Source organism: Echinops telfairi, unplaced genomic scaffold (genome assembly GCF_000313985.2).
Source record: "Echinops telfairi isolate 266 unplaced genomic scaffold, ASM31398v2 ScPeMD7_7424;HRSCAF=8462, whole genome shotgun sequence".
Classification (NCBI taxonomy): domain Eukaryota; kingdom Metazoa; phylum Chordata; class Mammalia; order Afrosoricida; family Tenrecidae; genus Echinops; species Echinops telfairi.
In genome coordinates, this window is record NW_022111324.1 from 46,949,897 (window position 1) to 46,962,346 (window position 12,450).

Below are 12,450 nucleotides of genomic sequence, written 5' to 3' on the forward strand. Positions count from 1 at the left end.
ATTCAGGGTGGTCAAGGCCTCTGAGCGTGGTGTCGCTGGTCCTGTTTTCTGTGAGGAGAGAAAGGATATGCGATCATACCTAGCCCTGGTGGCACACGCGGTTACATGTTGGACTGTTAACCTCAAGATGGGCCGTTGGAAACCACCAGCCATCCGGAGGGAGAGCGAGGAGGCTTTCTGCCCCCATAGAGAGCTGCAGTCTCAGAAAGAAAGCCACAGGGTCAGTTCTACCCTGTCCTAGAGGGTGGCAGGGAGTGTGATTGAGGTGTTTGTTAGTTTGAAGGCCGCGGTGAAGACATTTGCCCTCGGGGTGAGACCTCACCCTTCTCGGCTGTCTTGGATTGGGGAGGCTCTGAGGCTTCAGTGGGGTGTTTGGGTCGAGATCAGCCTCCGGGAAATGCCAGCTGCATCTGTTGGGGTTGTCCCCACATCTGAGAGGACAGTGACCCTGGAGCCACCCACAGAGTCTCCTAGGAAAGTGGGAGGGTTGGGGGATCTCCGCTGGGAATCCATCCGGGAGTCGGGATCTGCACATGCCACCATCAGGGACCCCAGCAGCTTCTGTCATGGTGCCAAAGGGCACAGCCTCCCAATGGAGAAAAGTCAACGGTCACGAAGTGGCCTGTGTGCAACAGAACCAAACGCTGCCTGGTCCCGGGCCATCTTCCCCACCGCTGGGAAGATGCTCCAGTCTGTTGCTGCAGTGGCCACTGGGTTGGACAGTGTCCTTGTGGGCCATAGCGTTTACACTGATGCCGCCGGGGAAGTAGGTTGCCAGGCCTTTCTTCCTAGCCCACCATGGGGGACCCTGCTGGGATTTGAAAGACCGGTGGCAGAGTTTCCAGGGTCACAGCAGCATGGCAAGCCGTTATGGTGTGACACACTGCCAGGTGGGTGGTGGGGGGGTAAGAGATTGAGGGCGTGAATCCAATAGGAAGGAAAATGTCAGGGCACGCGCAGAGGCCTGAGGGATGGAATACAAGGACGGTGCCCATCCTCCAGCCACTCAGGGACCATCGCACCCACACATGGGTGCCGTCCAAGCCTGCTCCGTAGTTGGGAATCTGGGGCTCTCTGGGCCTCGGTTGCTTCATTTATAAAAATAAGTCTTTTTTGCCGCCTCAGGTGGGCCCTCCCTTCCTATTCTACAAGGCTATGAATTTTCACCTGGCTCCTCTTTCTAGAGGGGGTTAGCTCCCTTCCTAATCTTATCCACACCCAGTCCTGGGGGAGTCCAGCAGAAGGGGACATGGGCGACTGTGTCGGGAGAAGGATGGCATTGGCCATGGGAGGCCTGATTCCCAGCCAAGTTATCACTCAGAGAGCTCGGCCTGTTTCTGGGCTGTGGGGTTTGGATAACAAGGGGGGCTGCTGTGGGGGCCGCAAACTGGATCGTGCTGGGTGGTAAAGGCAGGCAGCTTGTAACTCTTTCCTGTTTTCTCTCCATGCAGGGATCTGAGCATGAACAACCTCACAGAGCTGCAACCTGGCCTCTTTCACCACCTGCGTTTCCTGGAAGAGCTGTGCGTAGACCCTTTGGGCGTGGGGATTGGTAGGGCCGGGTTGGGACGGCAAGATTTTGGCTGCCTGCGATAGCTGGAGACGGAGCCCTGGGGTGTAGTGGGCTAGGCTTTGGATGTAGCAGTTTGAAGTCACCAGCTGCTTGGGGGGGTGGGGAGATGAGGCTGCCTGCTCCTGTACAGATTACAGCCTCAGAAACCCACAGGGGCAGTTCTGCTCTGTCCTATAGGGTCACGATGAGTCAGCATCCACTGATGGCAGCGAGTGTGAGATGTATTTTTTGTTTTTAAATAGCTGTAAGGCAGGGAATCCTGCTGGCATAGTGAGTTATGCGTTGGGCTGCTAACCACAGGTCAGCAGTTCAAACCCACCAGCAGCAACTTGAGAGAAAAGGTGAGGCTTTCTGTTTCCATAGAGATTGACAGTCTCAGAAACCGAAGGGGCAGCTCCATTCTGTCCTACAGGGCGTGTTGGAATCGTCTCCACAGCAGTGAGAACAGCTGTAGGTGTCAGGATTCTCAGGAGCCCCGCCGAGGCTCCAGGAAAAAGAAGGTGATTGGGTGAATTAAAGGTCAACACACCAGGCTGCTGACGGGAAGGTCAGAGGTTCGAGGTCACTTAGAGGTACCTTGGAAAAGCCCTCCTAGCAACCCTCTCGGGCAACGGTTCTCAACCTGGGGGTCGAATGACCCTTTCACAGGGGTCGCCCGATCCATAACAGTAGCAAGATGACAGTGATGAAGTAGCAACGAAAATAATGTTATGGTTCAGGGGTCACCACCACATGAGGAGCTGTCTGAAAGGGTCTCGGCATGAGGAAGATTGAAAACCACTGCTCTAGGGCAAGCGAGAACTGGCCCCTGTGAGTGTCCAAGACGGTCACTCTTTACAGAAGTAGAAAAGCCCGGCTTTCTCCCTGGGAGGTTTTGAACTACTGACCTTGCAGTCAGCAGCCCCACGTATAACTGCAGCACCACCAAGACTCCTGAGAAAAGCCCTAGTGAGGAAGACAAGCCTGGAGAGGAGGAAGGCCCTGGCGGTCGATTTTGGAGACGTCAGCCACTGAAACCCCAGGGGCACAGTTCTACCGTGACATGCCCAGGGAGAAGACGAGCCGGTCTCCATATCAGGGGGTTTCAGCTGACACCAGCCCTGGGGTGGAACCTGGGGTGGCAGGTGGTGCCACAGGGTGCAGGAACCCTAGCATGTCCCCTGCAGCTAGGGGGATGTCTTTGGCCTCCTCACATGCCCGGATCCAGCCACCCCCATGGTCTTTCTCTGACATGTCTCCTACCTCTATCCCTTGTTCTGTTACCGTGCCAGACATCCCCTCACATCTGGGGCTCCTCCTTCAGGGGCATCTTACCAGCTCAAGAGGAGCCTTCTGCATCTCCTCATGGCCTAAAGGATCAGTTTCTAAGACCCGCCCTCAGCCGTGCCAATCCCCTCGAGACAACGTCGCATCCATGAGGCCAGTCCTGTTCACCATCCTGAATCCCCTCTCCTGCATTTGCCTGGATGCCTCTCTCAGTGCCAAGCTCACATACCATGTGCTCTGCCAAGTCCCCCCTGGGGTGCTCAGCCCAAGGGGTGCTCCTGTCCTCTCTGGAAAGCCAGGTCCCTCTGGTCCCGGTCATTACCATTACCCTACCCCTAATCTCCCATCTCCTAGTCCTGGTCATTTTTATTTCACACAATTATAGATCCTTGGAACTCGACTAAGGTTTGCTTAAACCGCACAGGCTGTGGGCACCTGGAACTGCCATTATTTGCTATTTCACCTCAACCTCAACTCCCCTGTTCCTAAGTCTACCTGCCCCTGCTGGAATCACGGTACCACAGGACCACACTGACTGCTTCAGACCAAGTTCTTGTGGGACCTCCTCTGGGTGCACAATTGAAGCCCTGAAGGGTGCACACAGTAGATGGGCTCAGCTGCTACCCAAAGGTGGGAGGTTTGAGTCCACCCAGAGATACCTCGGAAGAAATGCCAGGTGATCGATTTGCTATTGAACAAGCCCAGAGCACCATTCTGTGCTAACCCCTGTGGACCGTCACGAGTAGGAGTTGGTTCAATGGCACGTGGTGTTCTGGCCTGAAAGGCAAACGCCAGAGGACACTGCCCTTTGGGTGCTTCCAGACTGAGACTGGGGTGGACAGCAAGTCAGCAGGTGGATGAGGTTTTCGTAGGCGTGGGTGCCCAGGGCGTTCTGTGCCAGGGATGGGCAGGGTGGATGGGGCTGGCCAGAGGGCAGGGTAGTCTTCTCAGAGGATGAGTGTTCAGCCAGTTTTCAAAGGAAGTGGGCAGAGTGAGCGGTGTGGCGGGCCTTCTGACTGGACCACGGCACAGCGTGGTGAGAATGAAATGTAGGTGTGAAGGCCGAGGAGCCTGGGCAGGGGACATGTGGTGTGGACCGGAGCATGTCAGACTGACTGTCTGTCTTCCAAAGTCCTGGCTTGTGCTCATCTACTCACCAAAAGGCTGGCAATTTTTACCTACCCTGCAGTGCAGAGGAAGACAGGCCTGGCAACCTGCTGCCAAAAAGGTCATATTACATAAACAAAAATTTTCAAAAAGCAATCTGCCAGATGACCAACAGCCCTGTTTCTGGAAAATTCTATCTAGCAAGATTGTCTGTTCGTTGAAATCCTTCCTGCTTAAGAAACACAGTTTCTTAAGCATATACATACATACACACACACACACACACACATATAATGTTCTCTTTAAAAAGATGATGGCTGAGAAATCACTATGAAACTGAGTTCTACCACGCAGCCTCCAGGAGCAGAGTCAGCCTTTTTCGGTTTTGGTTTTCTACCTCCCATCCATCCCCTGAGATGCTGTGGAGACCTGGTGGTATAGTGGCTACACATCGGACTGCGATTTGCATGGTCTGCAGCTCAAAACCACGGGCAGCAATTCAGGAGAAACACTGGACGTTCTACTCCTGTAAACAGTGACAGTTTCTGAGAGCCACAGGGGCTCGCTGTGAGTCAGCATTGACTCGATGGCAGTGAGCGTGGAGTTTTTATTCCCTGGGATGGGCGTGGATCCTCTGATGCCCACCGACACACAGAAGCCAAGCTAGGAGAGTCCAAATACCCCGCTGCCTTCCCACACATTACTTTAAAAAAATTTTTTTAAGTCAAACAGAATAGCAACTGACAAATAAGCAGATTCTTATTGCAGATGTATATTTTAAAAATAGCCTCTGCGATAAGTCAGCACAATCTCTATGTCTGCGGGCCTCTTGGTAAGAACTGGTGCCCATAATAATGTCCTTGGGGACTTGGGAGCTCCCAAAATACCTTCTGAATCATCCACAATTAAACTCTGCACAGACAGGTTTTGGTCTTAGGCATGTGCATTAAGTGTATTTCATGGCACCTGCTGCCTTTAAAATTGGGGATCACCCTATTATGATGGACATGGAAATGCTTAATTAGACCAGAATATTACACTAATTAGAACACCCCATTTCCTCACCCCTCTGGATTAATGGGGGTTAGCTGCGTAGTTTATTAGGATGTGGGGAGACCCAGACACACCCCCACCTGAACCCAATCCTTCTACTAGTGACGGGTCACAACCCAGCCCTGCAGGGGGTCTGGTGATCTGGACGGGCCCAGGAGAGGATGGAGCATCATAGAGAGGACATGGGCCCTGACGGCAGCTAGACCTCAGGGAGAACACTGAGCTCTGCCCTGGGCTGCCTCAGCGACACTTCTCTCGGGGGAGGCACGTTAGCCCTCTACTCCTCAGCTTCCTTGCCTGTAATTTGGGGGATGAAAGTAGACACCTCAATAGGGTTATTGTTGGAGTCTCCGAGCGGCATGAAGAGGTAAACCAGCTCGACTGCTGACCGAAAAGGTGGAGGTGCACGCCCATTCTGGGGCGTGTCAGAAGAAAGGTCCGGCGATCTACTTCCAAAAAGATCAGTCGTTGAAACCCCCGTGAAGTACAATTCAACTGTGAAGCACACAGGGCCTCTCCCCGTTGGAATCCACTCCGACAGCGAGAACCGGGAATTAAGTGAAACCGGTCCTGGGTATTAAGTGTGCAAACTACCCTTTGCTTTCCTCTCCCAGCCAGGATGCTGACCCATGGAGGACCACCCTGCGGGGCTCCCGGCCACCACCTCTGACCCTCTTCTCTGATTTGCAGGCGCCTCTCTGGGAACCATCTCTCACACATCCCTGGACAGGCATTCTCCGGGCTCTACAGCCTGAAAGTCTTGTAAGTCGACTCCCCCTCCCCACCTTGGCATGGCAGTGTGCCACCCAAGACAGAAGGCAAACCCAGCTCTGACCTCCTGCGTGCTGGCTGTCATTACTTTGTCTTCGCTGTTCGTTTCTGTTCTGAGTTCTTTATCTGTGCTCCCACCTTGCCAGTCACAAACAGTGTGATCTGTAATGAAACATTTCATTGTACCTAGTAGGCATGATCACCCTGGAGAGTGGGGACCCACCTCATTTGCTGCTGTTCTTGTGTGGTACCTCTCAGCCTAGGTCTTCGTGGGGCCGAGCGCCCTGGCAGACCCAAGCGGTTTCTGACCTCGCAGGTCAGGGTTCCAGGTTGGGTTTCTTTCACCCTCTTCCTCTTTGGGTCCAACCTCAGTCTCTTTAGGGAGCCCCTGGTGGCATAGTGGGTAAGCATTGGACTGCTAACTACAAGGTCAGCAGTTTAAAATCACCAGGTGCTCTTTGGGAGAAAGATGGGGCTTTCTGCTAAGCCCACCAGGGTAGTTCTACCCTGTCCTATTGGGTCGTCATGAGTCTGCATTGCCTCAGTGGCAGTGAGTTTGGTTTTGGGGGTGGGGGGTGGGGGGCTCAGTCTCTCTGGCTGCATCCTGAGTTCTCATCCTCCCTATAAGCCACTCCTTCTGTCTTCAAGCATTTCCCTCCTAATCTCTTTCATTTTTCCTCTGAACAGACCAGTGAGGGTTGCAAAGGACCCTGTGTGACTTCATCTAGCCTCCCTCGGCCATTGACTGGATGGCCCATTTAAGAGAGGGGAAGGCTGAGCGAGGCAGCCTCTCGTGCCATGCGAGCCCATGACTCACCTGGTCTCGACCAGGACTGTTGTCCCCCAGCCCTCTCATGCTCTTCTCATACAGGGGTGTGAACAGAGGGTCTGGGGAGGGGAGGGGAGACTCCTGGGGCGGGCATGCTGCCACGGGAAATGGCTTGGGAAGGAAACAAAGATCTTCAGGCTGACCCCGGAGCAGGAGAATGAGCTTCTCGGGCTGCCTGAGAGTGGGGAGCTGGATTCTCCAGCCCCGCTACTTCCTCCATTCTGACTTGGCCTGCAGGTCGTCTTTGGACAGTTGAGCAGATTGTTGACTGTCTAAGAACATCTGGCTGTGCGAGTGAAAAAGGGCTGAAATCCAGCCCTGTGCCCTTGCTTGGGGCTGCACCCATCCCAGAAGGAGTGACTTTTGCTAGTGTGTGCAGAGATGCTGATGGGCTAGCGGTGGCTCTGTCCCCTGGGCCCGGGGCCTTCAGGCTGCTTAGGGTCCTTGGTGCACATCTGAGCACCTCCGTCCCCACCCCTTTGCCTCTGGCACCCCTCACCTACAGCCTCTCTCCAAGTGTTTCTGAGTCTGCTGGTTGTCTGGTCCCTCAGTCTTTCCACAGTCTCTGCTCTGCCCACGCTCTCCCCGCTCTCTGCCCACCGTCTCCAGTGCCTCCTCTCTCATTTCTGCTTCCTCTCTGCCCAAGACCTTGACCTCCCTGTGTTCCCTTCCTCCTCTCCGTTTTCCTCCTGCCTCCCTTGGGGGGCGGGGAGCCCTGTGCACCAGACGTGCGGGGCAGGCGGCCTGCTTGGTGGCGAGTCTGTGCCCAGCAGCAGGCTCAGACCTGCATCCTGGATTAGAGAGCAGGGCCCTGTTTGTTGGGCTTCAGAAGATGTGAGGCTCACGTCCCATTCCTAAGACTCCGGCTTAGCAATGAGCCTCCTCTTTCTTCTTCACCTACATTAGGCAATAAATCAAAGACTCGGCGAAACCGCAGGCCTCCCGCCCCCTTTCTACAAAGGGCGCCCTTGGCTCAGGGAGTTGGGTAGTGGGAGAGGCTGTGGGTGGGAGCCCCATACAGTCAGGCCGTCCCCTCCCTGCTCTGCCATCGAACCCCACTTTGTCTCATCATCCAATATCACCCCCTCCCCAAAGCCTCTGCGTCAACTCTTTGCCTTCAGAGCTTCTCCCCATTGGGGTGGGCTGGGGTGGCCCAACGAATGTGCCCGTTCAATGCAGTGCTTCAAGGCAGCAGGTTCCACCAGCATCCTGGGCGGGAAGTGCTTCCTGTTATCTCATGTTGGGCTCCCTTGCTGCAGCATCCTCGCCTGGGCCTGCATTGTTCCCCGACCTCGGTGGACCCACCCTCTCCACCCCCTCACCACTGCCCTCTCATCCAATGTAGAAAGACTCAGTTGCCTCTTACCAGATCTGGGAAACGGGGCTCGCAGCTCAAGGGCTGGCCCTTGAGAGGTCCTGTGTGGGGTATTCCCAGATATTCAGCTCCTGGCTGGAGCCTGGCACCCCTGTGGTTTAAGAACACTAGCCCAGGCCTCGCTGAGGACATGTAGGCTCTCCAAGGGCAGTGGGCTGCACGCCCTATGAGCTGTGGGCCCATGGCCGGAGGCCTCCGAAGTTGCAGGAGGGAGTTTGTGTCCCTCAGGCCACCCTGCAGGACATCTCCCTATGCTGGCCTCTAGTGGGCTCCTCTTCTTGCTGCCTTGATTGCAACAGGAATCAAGTTGACTGTGACTGCTCATGACAGGAAGCCAGGCCCAGCCCAGAGTCGAGGCTTTGTCCGTCTCGGTGGGCTGAACTGAATTGACTGGAGGAGGGGAGACATGGAAGTCATCCTGGGGTTCTGGGCTCATGAGATAAGGCATTCTGGGACTTCTGGGGTGCAGGGAGACCCTCTGAGCAGCCCCTGTGTCTGAGGCTGTGCCTGCGGCCTGCATCCCTCTAGGGGGCCTGATGGCAGAGAGTGGCTTCGGGTGCATCAGGCAAACAGGCAGACCCAGGGCCCTGGCCAGACCTCAGAAAGTGCATTGAGGGAGAAGGCTTAGCCATTCTCTCTGGGCCTGTTTCTTCACCTTTAAGATGAGGCCTTGCAGTCAAATTCTCCATTTATTGTTAGTCTTTCTCCTGAGGGGCGGCTGGTGGTTTCAAACTGCCAACCTTGAGGATCACAGCACTGCTTGTAACCACTGCACAATCCGGGCTCAAATTCTCCATTTGTTTTAAAACGAAAAGCAAAAGCTTGTTGTGCAGAAATCCCAACACGTGGAGCAGATGGAAGAGGCATCTCCTGGGTGGCTGTGGGTGTGGAGAGTGGCCCAAGGCTCTGTCTCAGGGGCTGGGGGTGGGGAGGGGAGGGTGAGGACTCCAGGAAAGGCTTTTGGAAACTAGAGATGGAGGGCCTCTCAAGGGCCTTCTGGTCCTGACATCGTGGCTCCTGCCTCCAGATGGCTCTGGGGTTAGAGCGATGTTCCCCAGGGTGGGCTGCATAGGTGAGGAGGCGGGACATGCTTAGGACTGCACTTCTAGCCCATGGCTGCAGGCTGGAATCTCCTGGAGGAGTTGGAAAAAACACCCATGCCAAAGATTCTTCCCTGGCACCTGGCTCTGACGTTGAGCGCATTTCAGCCGAGCTTCCACACGAAGGCCACGGGAAAGGCCTGGTGAGCTGCTTCGGAAAGCATCAGCTCATTGAGTGAAACCCCCTCTGGGTCACCCTGGCACAAGCCCGTTGTACAGGGGACTGCCGTGATTGGGGCTGACCCGAGGTGGCTGACAACAGTCATAAGATTCTTTTCTGAGAGACCCTACTCCAGAGGTGGCCCTGGGCTGAGGGCCGGGCTGGGCATGGGAGTTTTCGAGCCAAATCTTCTCAGGCGATGGATGATTCTACAGTTCAGCTGGGCTCAGAACCAGGCAGACCTCGCCGCGCGCGAGAGAGGGAGAGAAGCGTGGCCACAGGAAGCACTGCGGCCCGAGTTCTGTTTCTGCCTCCGGGTTGACCTGTCCTTCAGGGCAAGTCACCTCCTCTCTCTAAACTGGGTCCTGATCTGGAAGACAAAGGGGCTGATGCCTCCTGAAGATCCTTCCAGGTTTAAGCCTCCACTGTGCTACAGTGAGTTTGGCTTTTGGGGGGAGGGGGGGGGTTGGTGCTGCAGTAAAGGAGAGGCAGCTGAGAAAAAGAGGCCTGGAAGAGTCAGGGGAGCTACCAGTCGGTTTCTGTGTTGGCCCCAGCCAGCTGCCCTGCTGAGCTCAGCTGGGCGGGCTTTGGTCCCATGCAAGAGCAGGACCTTCCAATGACTAGACTACGGGCATGGGGTGAGTTCGTGGCATTGAAAGGGAGAGTCAGTGCCCTGCAACTGAGGTGGGGGTGGGGGTGAGGGAATAACTACAGCAAAGCAGTTGCCAGCCAGTTGACTACAGTTCATGGCAACCACATGCGTGTCCTGGTAGACCTGCATGCCCTACGGTTTTCCAGGGCCGGGTGATGTACAAGTCAGCTGCCAGGCCTTTTTTTTCTCCTGAAGCACCCTCGGGAGGGGTGGGAGGATGCGAATCTCCACATCTCCAGGCAGCAGCTGTGTATGCTAGGTACAACTAGGATCTTCCTAGGCCTGGCAGTGGGCATGGGAGACGGTGCGGCAGGGTCTGAGGGGTGTTGGGGTGAAGGTGCATTGAGGCAATCTTGGAGTCTGGGGCTCTGCTTTGCCTAGGGAGTGACCAGAGGGCCTCAGGCAGAGGCAAGTGGGGCCTGTGAAGAGAGACAGGCATGAGCTCTTCCCTGCTTCTCAGCCTCGTTCCCCTCGTGTCCCTGCTCTAAGGATCCCCAAGTCTGCTGAGTGGCAGTAAGGGGAGCTCCTGGGGCCCTGGAGTAGCCAGCTGAGGACAGAGGACTAAGCAGGACAAGTCCACTCCAGCTCACACAGACCCCATGGGACAGAGGAGACCTACTCCCTGAGGTTTCCCAGGCTGTCAATCTTTATGGAAGCAGGTGGCCTTTCTCCTAAGAAGGAGCAGCTGGGGGGTTGGAACTGCTGACCCTTTGGTTAGGAGCCTAATGCTTAACCCCACCCCTCCCTCCATCCCCCTAGTTACCAGGGTTCCTCCTAAGCAGGGCAGAGGACAGAAAATAGGCGGTGTTTTCTCACTTCAAACGCTGGGTGTCTGAGGTCTGTCCCATGAGCCCCATTGGCTAGAGGAGGGAGCCTTGGTGGTGGAGCAGAGGTCGCTCCCAAGGTCAGGGCTGCAAAGAGGCGGAGCTTCGCTTGTACTCGCTGCTGGGCTGTCTGAGCAGCGCCAGCACGTGGCGGGCACGCCTTTGGGGTGGGCAGTCTGAGAGGTGTGGGGTGACGTGATGTGCCTCCTTTGGAGCAAAACCCCGAAAGGTAGAAGTCCCGCTGTCGTGCGCAGCCTGGCCTAGAGGGCCTGGTGTGCACCAGGACACCCCTCCCGCCCCCCTTGCTCAGAGCAGGTACCCTGCTAGGCCCGGCTATCTGCCTCACTGCACCCCATCTTTGTCCTCAGCTATGCCCCCACCCCTCGTCCACAGGGCACCCCACCCCACCGCACCCCCGCAATTGATTGTGGCCTCATGGTGCTTGGGGCTTCCTGGTGTCTGTCAAAGAGGTGATGCAAGGTCACACGGAGCCATCTCACCCCTCAGCATCTCAGGCCGTCCTCTGTCCTGCAGGACGAGAGAGAGGCAGTATAGTACGATGGCTAGGTGCTTGGATCCCGGATGGAAACTCTAGGTTCAAAGTGCTGCTCCATCACTGGACCAGGTGTGTGACTCCACCCCTCCCCAGCCCCACCCTCCAGGCCTGTCCCCTCACCTGCAGAAAGAGGGTGGTAGTAATTCCTACCTTCGGGGTCTAGAGTCGGGGCACGTCTGAATGAGCAGGCGTGAGGTTCTACAACCAGAGCCCGGCGCATTAGCCTGGTTCTCAGGTACCTCTGAGTTGGGTTCTGACGCAGAGGGTCTCCATGGGACAGGCTGGAGCGCCCAGCCGGTTGTTTTATGGCTCCCATCTTTACAGAAGCAGACGGCCGGTGGTCTTTCTCCCCCAGCGCCTCTGAGTGGGTGTGAAGCTCTCCAGCCTCCTGGCTAGCCCCAAGTGCTTACCCACCACACCACCAGGACTCTTTGACTGCTAGGAGACTCAGAGTCAGGGAGCAGGCACTTCTTCTCAGGACACTTTCCCAGGCTGAGCACCGGTGTCCTGCTCCCTCAGTGGGTGCCAAGCCCTCCCTTCCTGAGGAGCTGGCCAGGTCCTCACCAGGGAGGGCCAGCCCCCACACCCCGCCCGGGCCAGTCTGCCACTCCACCTCTCCTCAGAACTCCCCGAGGCCCACGCGTGGCCGCCCCTCTCCTGTCATTTCCCGGGCCCAGACCTATGGGCAAAGGGCATTCATTCCGCTGGTGGCACTTGTCAGGGTCTTCCCTCATCCTGCTGCACCAGTTCTGCCTTTGGCATGGACAAGCAGGACCCTGTTCAGGGCCATGAGACTGGGCATTCCCCGCATTCTGGAATGCTTTCCCCAACAGTCTCAGGAGCCTGAGTGGCGGGGACCGAAGGTGCCACCCAGGAGTGCCCAAGGCCCCAGCCTCTCTCCTTTCCTGTGCTTTCCGACACTCCATCCACACCTGGGCATCTCTAAGTCCTCAGGACTCCTGCTTGTGGGGTTGTCCTGAGACCCTGAGGCTGGGCCACACCCCTGGAGGGAAGCCTGGGGAGTGGTCTCCTTCCCCTGTTACCTCTATGGTTTTGTATGAATCTGGGTGGCCAGAGTGGCACTGACACACTGGGGGGCTCCAAATGGCTTCTGGAGATACCCTCCCCTTTCCCAGAGAAAGCTCCAGCTGCCCAGCTGCATGGACACAGGAACTGAAGCTGGG

At 56.3% G+C, this 12,450-nt stretch overlaps 1 protein-coding gene across 1 annotated transcript in view; it reads left to right on the top strand.

Moving 5' to 3' along the window:
- The first annotated feature begins 752 nt into the window (after nucleotides 1–752).
- Nucleotides 753–12,450, top strand: part of LGR6 (leucine rich repeat containing G protein-coupled receptor 6) — a 110,027-nt gene continuing 98,329 nt past the window's right edge. Inside the window, exons 1-3 of the mRNA XM_030887806.1 lie at nucleotides 753–766; nucleotides 1,452–1,523; nucleotides 5,690–5,761. Of these exons, the coding sequence (XP_030743666.1) occupies nucleotides 753–766; nucleotides 1,452–1,523; nucleotides 5,690–5,761 (158 nt within the window). The remainder of the gene's footprint in view (nucleotides 767–1,451; nucleotides 1,524–5,689; nucleotides 5,762–12,450) is intronic.